The sequence below is a fragment of the Brachionichthys hirsutus genome, chromosome 15, assembly GCF_040956055.1.
Source record: "Brachionichthys hirsutus isolate HB-005 chromosome 15, CSIRO-AGI_Bhir_v1, whole genome shotgun sequence".
Lineage (NCBI taxonomy): Eukaryota > Metazoa > Chordata > Actinopteri > Lophiiformes > Brachionichthyidae > Brachionichthys > Brachionichthys hirsutus.
Window position 1 is genome coordinate 236841 of NC_090911.1, and position 15060 is coordinate 251900.

Here is a 15060-nt window from a genome sequence, read left to right on the forward strand (position 1 = left end):
TAGAATGAACCTTAAATATACAACCTTTACAGGTTAAATTAATGTAACCTTCTCTAAACCTTTGAATGCACATGTCCAACTGTTCAATGTTTCAGTACTTTTTCCACAACTTGCTATTCTCCCACAAGGAGTTTAACTGCACAATTCATAACGGGTGTTTGATCCATGAATTTCAGAGTTCAATTAGAATTGGTACTTAAACAACCTCATCATGCTGTTCACATTTTGACATCAAGAGACCAAGACGACACCGAACAATTGCTCAGCAGTAGCTCACCACTGCGAGGCTTCAAACCGGAAGTGGCCACTGAGCTTAGTGTCATCTACAATGCGACGGAGCCAGAGAGGCTGGAAGAGTCACAGAAAGGCATAGGAGTGGATGTCTTGTGACCACATCCCACACTAACGACTGCTTCATTGTGAACAGTGCCCTACAAAAACGAATGATGAATGCCACTCAACTCCAGGCACATTTACGTGTTACGCCAGTGTATTCAAAAACATTTAAATCAATGTGGTATGCGTGTTAGATGACTTGCAAGGGTACCTGACCAGGTACCAGGGAGCATTTACACTGGACAAGGGACCAATGGGCCTCAGTGCAGTTCTCTGATAAAAGCCGATTCATGTTGAGCAGAAATGATCGTCGCCAACGATGTTGGAGACATCAGGGAGCGGACTATGCAAAAGCCACCGTTGTCACCAGGCAAGTCTTGTGGTGGCGGTGTCACAGTGTGGGCAGGTGCCTCTAGTCCAGGGGAGTCAAAGTCAATTGGACGGAGGGCCAAATAAGACATGTAGCTACAAGCCGAGGGCCGGACTGATCGAATACTCAATCATTTTTTTTAAAATGACCGCATATAGTCTATTCGCTCTGAAGGGTGTTTCTGCTCAGGCTCACGTCGTCACAAACTTTAAGCATACGGTTTTTGATGAAATCCCCCTCTCTAAATGGCTGGGATGATTTAATAATCTCTTCTGCCAAAATAAAACTGGCCTTGACAACAGCCTGGCTTTGTGATAAATTTGGCTTTTCTGAACAGAGCCTGTCGAGATTTGAGGCCTCGTTTTAATTCCTCAACCTTCTGCAGCCTTTGTTCCGTGTCCGTATTCTTGTTTTTGTCCGTGTTTCGTTCCATAATGTCTCAGATTATACTCTTTCAGTACCCCACACTTCCTCCACACAGAAGACACGCAGGTTCTCCAGCTACCTCCATGAACATGGACTCCGACTCCCACCTTGTTTGAAACCCCCGGTTCTCAGTGTCCACCTTCCATTCTGCCATTTTTGATGAATATCTGAAAGTTAACTTTACTGTTATGCCAACGACTGCTGCTCGGTGCGTCACCATTGCATTGTGGGAAATGTAGTATTGGTGCGCGAAAAGATCTGCGGGCCGGTTCTAATAATAAATCAATATCATCCCAGGGGCCGTAGAAAACCTTCTAAAAAAAGCCAGATGCGGCCCCCGGGCCTTGACCTTGACATATGTGCTCTAGTCAATACAGCATTGACCTACACTTTGTGAACAGTGACAAGCCAATAATACCTGAATAACCTCATTAATCCAGTCATTGTGTCGACAAATGAAGAACGAAGGCCTAATTTCATCTTCATAGATGACAATGCTCCAACTCATTGAGGTCTCATCATTAGGGAATGACTGTTGGAGACTTGGTTACCTCGAATGGAGTGGCCTGCACTTTCTCCAGACCTGAATTCCATAGAAAATCTATGGGGAACAGCTGAGCCACCGTGTCGGGGCTCATAACTCTGTACCCCAGAACCTCGACTTGAGGGCCGTCCATCAAGGACTTGCGAACAGCATGAGACATTCTTCTTCTTCTTCATCCCCTTCCGGCTTGTCCATCAGGGGTCGCCACAGCAAATCAGCCATCTAGTCGATTTGCATGCTTTATTCTGGCAAACATTTACACCGGATGCCCTTCCTGCCACTACCCTGTGCATCTATCTGGACTTGGGGCCGGCTTAAGGGAGACACTACCCGTGCTACCTCTGAGGCTGCATTGTGAACAGCATAAGATGTTGTCAAGCTGTAATTGATGCTCAAGAGCACATGACAAGTTATTGAAACTGACACCTCTGTTGCTTCAATTCACTGTTTAAGATGAGGAAATCACCACTGCATGCTTAGAGTTAAACACCCTGCCTCCATAATATAATATCATTGAAATGTTAACTTTTTATAAATTCCTCCCGAAAGCCAGATATCCCTAACTTTTATTTCAGTAGTGAATCAGTGACCTAATAATACCCAACTACCCGAGCAGAGCACTTTGCTCACAGAACTCGGCGTTAGTTGTAAATCCAAAACTTTCAAAGAGCAGACTGGGAAACAGAGATTTCAACTATCAGGCATTGTGGGAACAGCACCCGGGCTGGATTCGAAAGGCAAATAACCTCTCTATTCTTAAGTGTAGGGTAAAGAACTTCCTCTTCAATAGCGCTCTTAGTCAATTGTCAGTACCGGTACTTCAAAGCAGATCTGTGGGCAACATTTAAGTTTTCATTTATAGTTTCTCACTGTATCTGAAAACAAATTCCAAGGATATCCGTCAGGCTCCATCATGGTCTTGATGTCAAACACTTCAGCAGTCAGGTAGTTAGGCCCGCCCCATGGCGGTGACAGGAAGACAACATCACCACGAAGTCTGGGTGCCAGATGAAGGAAGTCTCCTTGTAGAAAGTCAATTTGGTCAGCGACACTGTAAACCTTTGCATTATGGCGTGCCAAGTCCAGTGCCATTGGGTTGATGTCAATGGCCAGGACTGAAAAACAGCAGGAGTACATAACCTTATTATAATAACACAGTATTATAATATAGTATATTCCATTTCATTTCATCTCATTCCATTGTCCTCAGTGAATATCAGACCTCTCATCTACCTAAACCCTTGTTGGGAGCGGCATTGCTGTTTTTGGGTGGGTGATTAGCTCCTTTATTGTGCAATCAGCTTCCTGACTCAGTTTGTGAGACAGACACCATCTCTATGTTCAAGAGTAGACTAAAGGACTTTCCTTTTTAACAACGCCTATAGTCAATCAATACCATAATGCTGTCATATGCATAGACCGGTGGCATAACCTCCAATAACACACTGAGCTCCTTCCTCTTCATCTGGTTATTCTCGTTATAAATATATGCCAATAACTGCTCTCTTGTCCCCGTTGTGTGCCATCTTTTCCGGTCTGTGGACAGGACGGGCGTATTTTCTCTCTGACGCATAGCAGCATATTAGTGCACATGTGAATTTCCTTTTGGGATTAAGTCACTCAGTACCGAGACGAGTATACTCGTCCAGACAAATCCATTCGTTCGCATCCGAAACGAGTACTCGTTGTTAGGATAATTATATAATTTTCATTGTCACATAGTAGAGTCTTTTAAAGATGGTGGACCCATGCGGGTCTAGAGGAATCCCTTCGTCTGGGCTATCGTGGGGGAGTAGGGGTCTATGCAAATACCTGAGAACCGCCTACTTTTACGGTGTTAATAAATTGACCTGAGAGGGTGAGGATCGCTAGAGGTCAATGTGCGTTGCAGCTGGACGGACAAGATCTCTCCCGATCCAGATTGGTAAAGTATCAACGTTTGTCTGCCTGATTCATTTTGTGTGCGTTTAATAATTCTTACATAGGATGCCAGGGGAATTACCCTGAGACTCGTCCAAAACGTTTTTCGGGGGGGGGGGCAATCACAGTCTTTTGCAATGTAATAAGACAGACGAAACAGGAAGGACGTAGAGAGAACGAGGGATAATGGCACCGCAGGAGCGATCTGATACCTATAAGCTGCTAAAACGGTAGAGTTTGAGACACGGTACTGAAAAGAAAGAACTGTTTCTGTTATTCAATCATCATCAACAATCACGGTGAAACCACAGAGCTCAAGAGTTTAGCGCTACCGAAACAGACCGACAACTGCTGTTCAACTCGGGTGTCGGTCTAAATCCCGGGGTGTGTCACCACTGACGGTATGCATGGTGGCACCAAAAACTGATCGGATTCAGGTTTGGTTCTGGACGGATATAGTGAGCCTGAGTGGGATTTGTCAGACGAGCAGTTCCCATCAGCCGTGCCAGCAGCCGTTGTGCAGATGATGTATTGTTTGCAAATAAATGTGTTATTACAACATTAAAAGCTCTTTTCAGTGTTGTTTTTATTGTTATCTAGAAGTAAACAACTGCTGTGATGTGTTACTAAAGCAATAAATATTAGAGTTAAAGTCTGATTAGCGAGAAATGCGTCTGCACAAAAATATGTTTCTCAACTTTTTGTTTAAGACCGCTGATTTTGGTGATTTCTGCCTCTTCAACGACCGATATCTTTAAAACGGAAAAAGGTAGGAACACGCTTTCTTTTCCTGATGAACAAGAAGACTTAAATATTTCATTTCATTCTTTCGTTGTTTGCGTAATCACATTCTGTGGGTCTTGAGATATAGGGCAAAATGAGCAAAAACTGCTGGCTGAGATGACAACGGCTGGGCTGAATGAGTTAAAGTATTTTGAATCTCTTTTCCTCGCTTGTCCCGATTTGTGTCTCCAATTGCAGGTCCTTCTATCCGTGGTGCTGCAAAACCTTGACCCGCGGCTGTCAACTCGGATGACCCTATCGCTGGCATTTACCGTATTGGCCCGAATATAACACGACCCCGGATATAATACGACCCCCTCTTTTTCAAGACTCAAGTTTGAGAAAATACTTTTTGAACCCCAATTTCAGTTTTTGTACAGAAAATAATTACAGTACATCTGAAACAAATGATTATAACAATAAATTCGAGAGAAAAAGCATGTTATTTTGCCACATTCAAATCATGCAAAAACTGTCTCACATCTTAATATCTGAACATTTAAATATGTGAACTAAAGTGCAATCACATTTGTAAATGAATGGCTTCTGGTTTTTAAAATGTAAATAAACCAATCTACTGTGATAAAACAACAAAATTGCAATAACTGCATTAACCATCAAAGTGAAGTCTAACTGGGGGGATCGTTGTTCTCCAGCGCCTCCGGGGTTAACTTCCAGACCACGCTGGGGACGAAGGCTGAAGCGCAGCAACACAAGATGGACGCCGGCCAGACGTGCTGAATCACTGAAGCTGCTTTATTTTACTTGCACTGTTAAACAAAACTCCGTTTCCTCCTATCGCTCGCATATCTCTGTCTCCTAGTTGCACTCTCTCTCTTTCTCTCTCACACACTCGCTCGCTCCGGCGGGACACGCCCCAGCTGGACGTGCGTGCGCACACACACACACACACACACACACACACACACATCCACACAGACACATCTCACAACATATGAATAAGGAAAAACATCGCAATAAAATAATGATAGGCGTTTGCTTTAGCCTGGGGAGTTCAGTTCACCATTCGTTGTAACGATATCTGGCGCCATCTAGCGTTCAGAATGGGTATAATGTCTAGACCGCGAATATAACACGACCCGACTTTTTCAGCCTAATTTCAATGCAAAAAACACCGTGTTATATTCGGGCCAATACGGTATTTTATTTATTTGTTTATTTAACAGGGACAGCGCACATTAATAAACATTACTGTAAATGTGCCAGAATTAGCCAAAATAGCATTAGTGTTTATAGTTTTATATATCATCAGTGGTTTGCTCAGCAGCCTATATGTCGAACATCACTGGATGTAAAGTCAATATATTGTTTCTGCCTGCTTCCGCTTTCTCTGTCTCTCCATCACTCTCCTCCTATCTGTCCTTGTCTCTGTCTCTCCCACTCTGTACATTGCCTCTGTCTTCCTACCTCTATCTCTCTCTCTCAACTCAACCGGTCAAGACCGATGGACAGAACCTTAGACTCATATTGGGTGGCCAAGGTTTCTGCCTGCTAAAGGGAAGTTGGCGCTCAAATTATGAATTGATGAGTTTACTGAGAGTGCATAAACACATACACACACACTTTGCTCACCTCTTTTGCCAGTTAATGCAAACTGGATGGCATTTCCTCCTACACCACAGAAGGCATCTATGACCAGTTGAGAGTCAGAGAAGCTGTGCTCTACCCTGAGAGCAATGTGCTCAGCAATTTTCTCTGGTGTCACAGAAAACCATCCCTCTGAAACAAGAAACAGTGTGAGGAGGAATTCCTTCCTAATTGTAAAGTCTCATTGTTTCAAACTCACAGAAGACTTTTGACACAGTACATATAATTAGACAGTACATATAATACATATACCGGTAGTTAATATCGTTTTTTAATGCATTTATACTGAACACAAAACGAATATCCTGACAGTAACGGTAGAAAGACACACACGAAGCTCTTGCTCAACAGCTCTCAGTCTCTCTCTGTTTTTAGTTTTTAGTCACCTCGCACATTGTAGCAGTGTTGTGATCAAGATTCTCGGTGAGTGGGAACATCTCAAGGTATTTTTTTTTCTGTTTTTCTGAAATAAGATCAATTTATGATAAATACTTCTTTCTGTTTTCGAAGTACCGTCGACTCTAGACTATACCTAGACCAGACATGGGCAAACTAAGGCCTGGGGGCCATATACGGCCCGTTGGTCTTTTTAATCCGGCCCGCCGAACTTGCCCAAATTATACAATTAAATAAGATTTCATAATGAAACCTCATTAATTTTACCTTTTACCTGTAAAAGGCCAGATCCTTTCATGTACTAGCTTTTACATGTCATTTGAAATGCTTTTATTAATCATCATCTGCTGACACACACAATGAAATTGAACTTTCACCCTAGAACAACGGGCCCCTTGAAACAACCACACCCTAACACGTGCATCAAGGGGCCCTAGCACACGGAGAGGGAGCAGGGTGAAGGTGCCGCCATGATCGGCGCACCTGGAGCCGTTTTGCTGGGACGGTGCCTTGCTCAAGGGCACCTCGGCAGTGCTCCGGAGGCAGACTGGCCCCTCTCCAGTCACCAGCCCACACACCACATCCCACCAGAGCTGGGACTCGAACCGGGGAAGCAGTGGACTTCTCCGCTTCCCGGCCCAGGGCCCAACCCAAAAACATTTATGTACATGTATAATAATTGTAAAAAAATAAAAATTACTACATTGCTGATTTCACTTATTGCGGGTTGTTTTTAGAATGTAACTCCCGCGGAAAATGAGGGACTACTGTATATGCGTCATTGTGTAATTGAATCGGTGAAGGCCACATGAGATATCTATGAAACTACAATATGCGTACTTAATGTGTTTAATTTGGTGTAGAAATTACTGACATTGATTTTTTGTAAGATTTTATTAAGTGTTGATGAGTAAAGACTGACCTCGGTCCAGCCTTATCCCTTCATCAAAGCGAGAGAAAAGCCTGTAGCGCTGAGCCCAGTATTTAGTCAGGTCCTTATCAGTTGCCATCTCTGCTGGGATCTGCCGATTCCTCTTCAGCTTACTTTTCTTCTTTGGATTCTTTTTGTCTACACACATACACACATCCTCCAATTAGACTGCAGCGAATGATACACCATGATTAATTTTAAACACAAACATGCATCATTAGAATAATTTGATAGATGATATAACATACCACAGTTACCTTCACGCGAGTCAAAAAGGAGAAAGTCCTCAAGACATGACTGTTTCTCTTCTGCTCTCTTACTATTCAAAGTCCCAGTAGCAGAGCTGAAGGAAGAACTGGACTCAGCCAATTTCATCCCATCTGGTTTTAAACTGTATAGTGATTTATAACCATCATCTCTTTTGTTGTCCATGTTTCTTTCCTCAGGACCCTTAATCTCTTTCCTCTTCTTCTGCTCTTCTTCTAGTGCCACTTCTCCCCCAAGAGCAGATTTGAACTGTGATTCCTGTTTGCTTCTTCTTCCCATCTCCCCGAGGTCAGATTGAGTCATCTGTGTCTCTATCCAGTTCTTCTGAAGAAACACTTTTACCTATGAAAGAAACTAAATTTAACATGTCTCCTAATTAATTATTCAACGCATTAATTATGAAATGACTCAGCATCTGTCATTATGTAATGTATATATATATATATATTAATAATGCATGAATGTTTCATGTGGCTAATTTTTTTTCTACATTGCTTTACAAACCATGTTAAGGATGAAGTGTTTTTGTACGTTTGGGGACAATTTAAATGATCTAAAGCTGCGGCACATGTTTGACTCCCTCAACACCAAAACAAACCAAGCCACATAAAATCGGTTCGAGGCCAGTAAGCAAAACCAGAATCAATACATAACCTGCACCGGGTTATAAGGCCCAAGGTCGATTTGTTTTAGAAAATTAAAGGATGTCAAGTGCTCCTTATGTTCCAAAAAATACGGTAATTATGAATGTTGGAGATGATCCAGTAATCTGCTGCCTCAAAATGCTGCACCAATTAGCCTGACCACACCATTTTGAAGCATCAACCATCTGTTGAGCACTGTCTTAGACAATTGTCTTTTGCATTTTTCTTGCAAAATAATTTTTCTTTGCATTTAAAACACTGTATTGTGTATCATTATTGTACATGTTGATATACATATCAAACTGGAAGTGACATTACAAATCATTCAAGTCATCCATGTGGACATGTCATGTCTACAATTTCCAGATAGTTTTCTGATTGGTGAAAATACTATTTACAATAAAATGGAACAATGTAGAAAAGGTTTTATGGAGCAAATTATTTCAAATACATTGTAAAGTCTTTCAACTAGTGTGCTCAAGTGGTACCTTGGAGAAAGAGGTGCTGATCTGTGTATTTTCTTCATCAGGCTCACAGAACCTAGTATGTTTACTCATGCCACAGACTGTCTTCTTCTTCCACTTCTTATGCTTCTGAACAGCACTGCATTTGAAGCTCAACACACTGTTGAACCTGGGACACAAACACAATCACAATGGGAGTCACAATGACTAATAATATGCAATTATGACCAATCATAGTGTTTCTTCAATACTGTATACTTCTTTAAAAGGTCACATGTTATATCTTCCCTGAGCTGCCACCTTATCGTGGTGGAGGGGTTTGCGTGTCCCAGTGATCCTAGCAGCTCAGTTGTCGGGGGCTATATGCCCCTGGTAGGGTCACCCATGACAAACAGGTCCTAGGGGAGGGGCCAGACAAAGGGTGGCTCAAAGAACCCCAATGACGAGTACAATTATTGGTCCTGGGCTTCCCTCGCCCGGACGTGGGTCACCGGGGCCCCCTCCTAGAGCCAGGCCTGGGGGTGGGGCACGATGGCGAGCGCCTGGTGGCCGGGCCTTCACCCATGGGTCCCGGTCGGGCACAGCCCGAAGAAGCAACATGGGACCTTCTTCCCGTGGACTCACCATCCATAGGAGGGACCAGAGGGGTCGGGTGCAGTTTGAGCTGGGCGGCAGCCGAAGGCGGGGACCTTGGCGGTCTGACCCTCGGCTCCAGAAACTAGCTCTAGGGATGTGGAACGTCACCTCTCTGGCGGGGAAGGAACCTGGGTGGGGGGACGGAACCTGACTGTTGTTTGTGCCTATGGTCCAAACAGCAGTCCAGAGTATCCACCCTTTTTGGAGTCCTTAGAGGGGGTACTGGAGAGTGCTCCATCTGGGGATTCCCTCGTTCTGTTGGGGGACTTCAACGCCCATGTTGGTAATGACAGTGAGACCTGGAGGGGTGTGATTGGGAGGAATGGCCCCCCTGATCGGAACCCGAGTGGTGTTTTGTTATTGGACTTCTGTGCTCGTCACAGATTGTCCATAACAAACACCATGTTCAAGCATAAGGGTGTCCATATGTGCACTTGGCACCAGGACACCCTAGGCCGCAGTTCGATGATCAACTTTGTAGTCGTCTCACCGGACTCGCGGCCGCATGTCTCGGACATCGGGTGAAGAGAGGGGCGGAGTTGTCAACCGACCATCACCTGGTGGTGAGTCAACTCCGATGGTGGGGGAGGATGCCGGACAGACCTGGCAGGCCCAAACGTATTGTGAGGGTCTGTTGGGAACGTCTGGCAGAATCGCCTGTCAGAAGGAGTTTTAACTCCCACCTCCGGGAGAGCTTCGACCATATACCGGTGGTCCCTCTTTATAAGAAGGGGGGCAGTAGAGTGTGTTCCAACTATAGAGGGATCACACTCCTCAGCCTCCCCGGTAAGGTCTATTCAGGGGTACAGGAGAGGAGGGTCCGCCGGATAGTCCAACCTCGGATTCAGGAGGAGCAATGTGGTTTTCGTCCTGGCCGTGGAACTGTGGACCAGCTCTACACCCTCGGCAGGGTCCTGGAGGGTGCATGGGAGTTTGCCCAACCAGTCCACATGTGTTTTGTGGATTTGGAGAAGGCATTCGGCTGTGTCCCTCGGGGAGTCCTGTGGGGGGTGCTCCGGGAGTACGGGGTGTCGGACCCCCTGATACGGGGTGTCCGCTCCCTATATGACCGGTGCCAGAGCTTGGTCCGCATTGCCGGCAGTAAGTCGGACCTATTTCCAGTGCGGGTTTGACTGTCAGGGCTGCCCTTTGTCACCGATTCTGTTCAGAACCTTTATGGACAGAATTTCTAGGTGCAGCCAGGGCGTTGAGGGGGTTCGGTTTGGTGACCTCAGGATTGGGTCGCTGCTTTTTGCAGACGACGTGATCCTGTTGGCCTCATCAGGCCGTGCCCTCCAGCTCTCACTGGATCGGTTCGCAGCCGCATGTGAAGTGGCCGGGATGAGAATCAGCACCTCTAAATCCGAGGCCATGGTTCTCAGCCGGAAAAGGGTGGCGTGCACCCTCCAGGTCGGGGAGGAGATCCTGCCCCAAGTGAAGGAGTTCAAGTACCTCGGGGTCTTGTTCACGAGTGAGGGAAGGATGGAGCGAGAGATCGACAGATGGATCGGTGCAGCGTCTGCAGTAATACAGGCTCTGCACAGATCCTTCATGGTGAAGAGAGAGCTGAGCCGAAAGGCGAAGCTCACGATTTACCGGTCAATCTTTGTTCCTACCCTCACCTATGGTCACAAGCTTTGGGTAGTGACCGAAAGAACAAGATTGCGGGTACAAGCGGCTGAAATGAGCTTCCTCCGTAGGGTGGAAGGGCTCTCCCTTAGAGATAGGGTGAGAAGCTCAGTCATCCGGGAGGAGCTCGGAGTAGAGCCGCTGCTCCTCCGCGTTGAGAGGAGCCAGATGAGGTGGCTCGGGCATCTATTTAGGATGCCTCCTGAACGCCTCCCTGGTGAGGTGTTCAGGGCACGTCCCACCAGGAGGAGACCACGGGGAAGACATAGGACACGCTGGAGAGACTATGTCTCTTGGCTGGCCTGGGAACGCCTCGGGATCCCCCCGGAAGAGCTAGAGGAAGTGGCCGGGGAGAGGGAAGTCTGGGCTTCCCTGCTTAGGCTGCTGCCCCCGCGACCCGGCCCCGGATAAGCGGAAGAAGATGGATGGATGGATATTATACCTTTTTACACAAGTTAACAGTTCCCAGACACTTACCGTATTTTCACGACCTTATGACGCACCTGCTGATTCGGCGCAGTCTCATTAACAGCTGATTTTTCGGTATTTTAAACATACAATGGGTGCGAGGCTCAAAAGGCGCCGGCATGATAGGTGCGCAAAATAAAGCAGGAGCAAAACTGAGTTTGATACACAACTTTTATTAATCGTCATTATTCTAACTCATCAAAGTCATCATCCTCTGTTTCTGTATTGAACAGCTGCGCTAGATCTCCGTCAAGCATGCCGGGTTCCCTTTCTTCACTGTCAGAGTCACTTTCTGTGCCGTGCGGCGGCGGCGCCTCGGAAATGATGCCGGCTTCTGCAAAGGCTCGGAACAACAATGCTAGCAGACAGTTAGCCCAAGCATCTAGAATCCATTCACAAACTGTGGCGCTGCGCTGCCTTCCACTCTAGTGAAACTGTGTTCTCCGTCTGTCGTCAAACGCTCCCATGCAGCCCGCAGTTTAACGTTGCGCGGTTGGAGTTCTTTGGTTAATCCACCGGGGATGATGACGATAAGCTAGTTTGCTAGTTAGCTCGTTAGCGCGTTAGCTAGCTTCACTCCGGTTTAGACCGTATCGGTGAGATCGGCCCGCACGGAGTCGTAGACCGCAGGAGCCGAGTTGCTGCAGGTCTTCTTCTTTCTTCCTCCTCTTCCTCCATTGATTCATTAATGCTGGATTCTCTCGCCGCTGCTCTATTCCCGTGTTCTGCTGCGGCACGCCATAATACTATGGTGAAGCACAGCTAGTACGTATCACTCCACGAGGCGCCTGACTATAATACTATGCTGAAGGACAGCATCGGTACGCATCACTCCGCAAGGCGCCTGACTGAGTCCACCCTACAACAAAACATAGGGCACGCAGACCATAGGGCGTTCGGCACATTTTGAAGATAATTTAAGACTTCTACGTGCGTCTAATGGTTGTGAAAATACGGCATCTGAAATATCTTTGACAGTCCGTGGTCAAAATAGCAAACAGTTGGTGCAGGACAGCGTCTGTCATTTCTGTTCTAGCGCTCTCAGGAACGCTCTAAACCCAGAAGCAAAAGTAAAAATAAAAACAATTAACCGCCATGTGTTGGCGTATGTACCCCGGTGAACGAGAGTTTTGCTTTCCTGTGCCTACAGGTCGGGGACAGGTATCTCACTGTTGTTTCGGCCTATGGACCGAATAGCATTGCAGAGTACCCGGCCTTCTAGGAGTCTTTTGGAGGGGCACTGGATATTGCATCAACCGAGGACTCTATTGTTCTTCTAGGGGATTTACACGCTCGTGTGGGTAATGACAATGAGACAATGACTCAGATAAACGGCTTTGATTTTCAACACGAGTCGCATTCTGTTATTGGACTTCTGTGTTAGTCAATTTGTTTCAGTACTGAAAATATGGTAAAGGCGTCTTTCCAGTTGATCCGGACAGATTTTGAGAACTCCATCCTGGTTGAGGTGCCTAAATGATAAATGATCTGTCCTAGAGATCACAAATGATCACCCTTCTGTTTTATACATTCTGTAAATTATTCTAATTTAATCCAATTCATTTTAATTTGGTCTAATCTGGTTTAATAAAGTATCTTTGTGCTAAACTTCATTCATGGTTCGTTGCCCTTTTCGTTCTGGCCTTTGAGTAAACCTTTGAGAAACCCGTTAGATCATCCATTTAAAACACAATAGATCCAATGTCTAAAAACACATGGGTTTAAGAAAACAGATCAGACTTACAGAGGCGCTGAGTTGTGTCGAAGTCCCAGTTTTCTCAAAGCTTCCTCAGGTGCTAAATGTGAACAGTCCAACAAATCCAGCTCATGACTGCAAGCAAACAGAAAAATGTTTCAAAATTTAAATAGGATTAAATACAGACAGTAAGCACCCAACTTTCTCAAGGATGCTGATTTTGTTTTGTTGCCAACATTTTAAATTCCAAACAATATCTGATGTAGACACTTTTGTAATTGTACCTTACACCTAGAGCTGGGCGATATATTGAATATACCCAATATATTGTGGAAAAAGTCACGACCCCAGGCACGATTACGAGTTAATAAGGCATTAATTGAAGATGGAGATGGAGGGACTTGGTTCCACAAAAACACAACACTGGCTCTATGATCTTGGCAGTGGTTTGGGTTTCGCTAGGAAGACGTGGAACAAAGTACAGTTATCCGCAAAATATGCCTCTAAACCGCAGCCAGTAGCCACCAAAGGTAGCCTTACCATGAATTTGTTTCACAATTGCACCCACTTCAAAATGAACAAAGGCCTTAAACTCTGCATGCCGTGCTTTGTGCTCAATAGCCTCCTTCTGTTTGAAGATTGTGTATATCGTAGATGTACTCCGTGCGTAATGACATGATTCAACAAGGACGATATATTTGTTTTCCATTATGAAAAGTACAGGAATGTGGTTACACGAAAAAAGAATCAACAATAAAAACTAAATCAAGAAGCACTGAAACTAGAAGGCTCAGTTGGTAGAGTGGGTCGTCCAGTGATCAGAGAGTCGGTGGTTCGAATCCCAGCTCTGACTGTCTGCATGTCGAAGTGTCCTTGGGCAAGACACTGAACCCCAGTGGGTTCTGGCAGCACCTTGCATGGCAGTTGCCCACTGGAGTGTGAATGTATGGGTGACTGGGTGAATGTGAGGCCTAATGTAAAGCGCTATATAAGTGCAGTCCATTTACCATTTACAAACTCACCTGCGTTTAAGTTTAGCACGCCCTCCACCTGGGGTTTCATCATCCTCATCATCTTCTCCATTTGATATTTTATTTGTAAAACCATACTGGTTGTCAGAGCTGCATGCAGCCTGCTGAGAAACTGTGTTGCAATGCAAAATACATTAATAAAAATTGTCAAATACACACTATTCCATATGTCACTTAAACCCTCTGTGTGTGTGTGTATGAATTCGGCCTATTCATTGAATTTCTGACAAGTGGTCGACTGGTCTCACCACCTTGGCCAAAGCCCGTGCTGACAGATCCTGAGTACCGTATTTTCACAACCATTAGACGCACGTAAAAGTCTTAAATTATCTTCAAAATGTGCCGAACGTCCTATGGTCCGCGCGCCCTATGTTTTGTCGCGGAGTGATGCGTACCGATGCTGTCCTTCAGCATAGAGTTATAGTGCCCTCAGTCCCCTCAATCCCTGCATACCTGAATAAACACCTCCACAGATTTAGTGACACCCACAGCCACAACACTAGAGGGAGATCAAACAACAACCTGATTACCCCCTCCTATAGGACTAACATGGGTAAATCATCTTTTTATAATACTGCCCCCTAAGGGTGGAACTGTTTGACTCCTGCCCTCAAAACATGCACCTCTTTGGCCTCCTTCAAAACGGCCCTAAAAATACACCTTTCTGTTGTGATCTGGCGCTATAGAAATAAAATTGAATTGAATTCTTATTATGAATCACTACCTTCTACTAATGCCCTGATCAAGGCCTACCAGTAAGCACTTAACTATTTTTCTGATTCAGATACATTACACTTTCTCACTAATTGCAATGTCAAATGTTTCTGCAAAGGGTCTGAATGCTTCGTTGTGATATTTCCATTTGTCCTAATAAATTTGCTAATATTTCTAAAATGCTATTTTCAATGTGA

The 15060-nt window shown here is 45.1% G+C and overlaps 1 protein-coding gene across 1 annotated transcript in view; it reads right to left on the reverse strand.

Annotated features, from left to right (window-relative positions):
- The window catches only part of tgs1 (trimethylguanosine synthase 1), a 30639-nt gene that overhangs the window by 4310 nt on the left and 11269 nt on the right, over positions 1 to 15060 (reverse strand). Inside the window, exons 11-17 of the mRNA XM_068748781.1 lie at positions 14141 to 14261; positions 13167 to 13253; positions 8714 to 8858; positions 7563 to 7923; positions 7306 to 7452; positions 5973 to 6119; positions 2575 to 2791 (exon numbers count right to left, since the gene is read on the reverse strand). Coding sequence (XP_068604882.1) covers positions 2575 to 2791; positions 5973 to 6119; positions 7306 to 7452; positions 7563 to 7923; positions 8714 to 8858; positions 13167 to 13253; positions 14141 to 14261 — 1225 coding nt within the window. The remainder of the gene's footprint in view (positions 1 to 2574; positions 2792 to 5972; positions 6120 to 7305; positions 7453 to 7562; positions 7924 to 8713; positions 8859 to 13166; positions 13254 to 14140; positions 14262 to 15060) is intronic.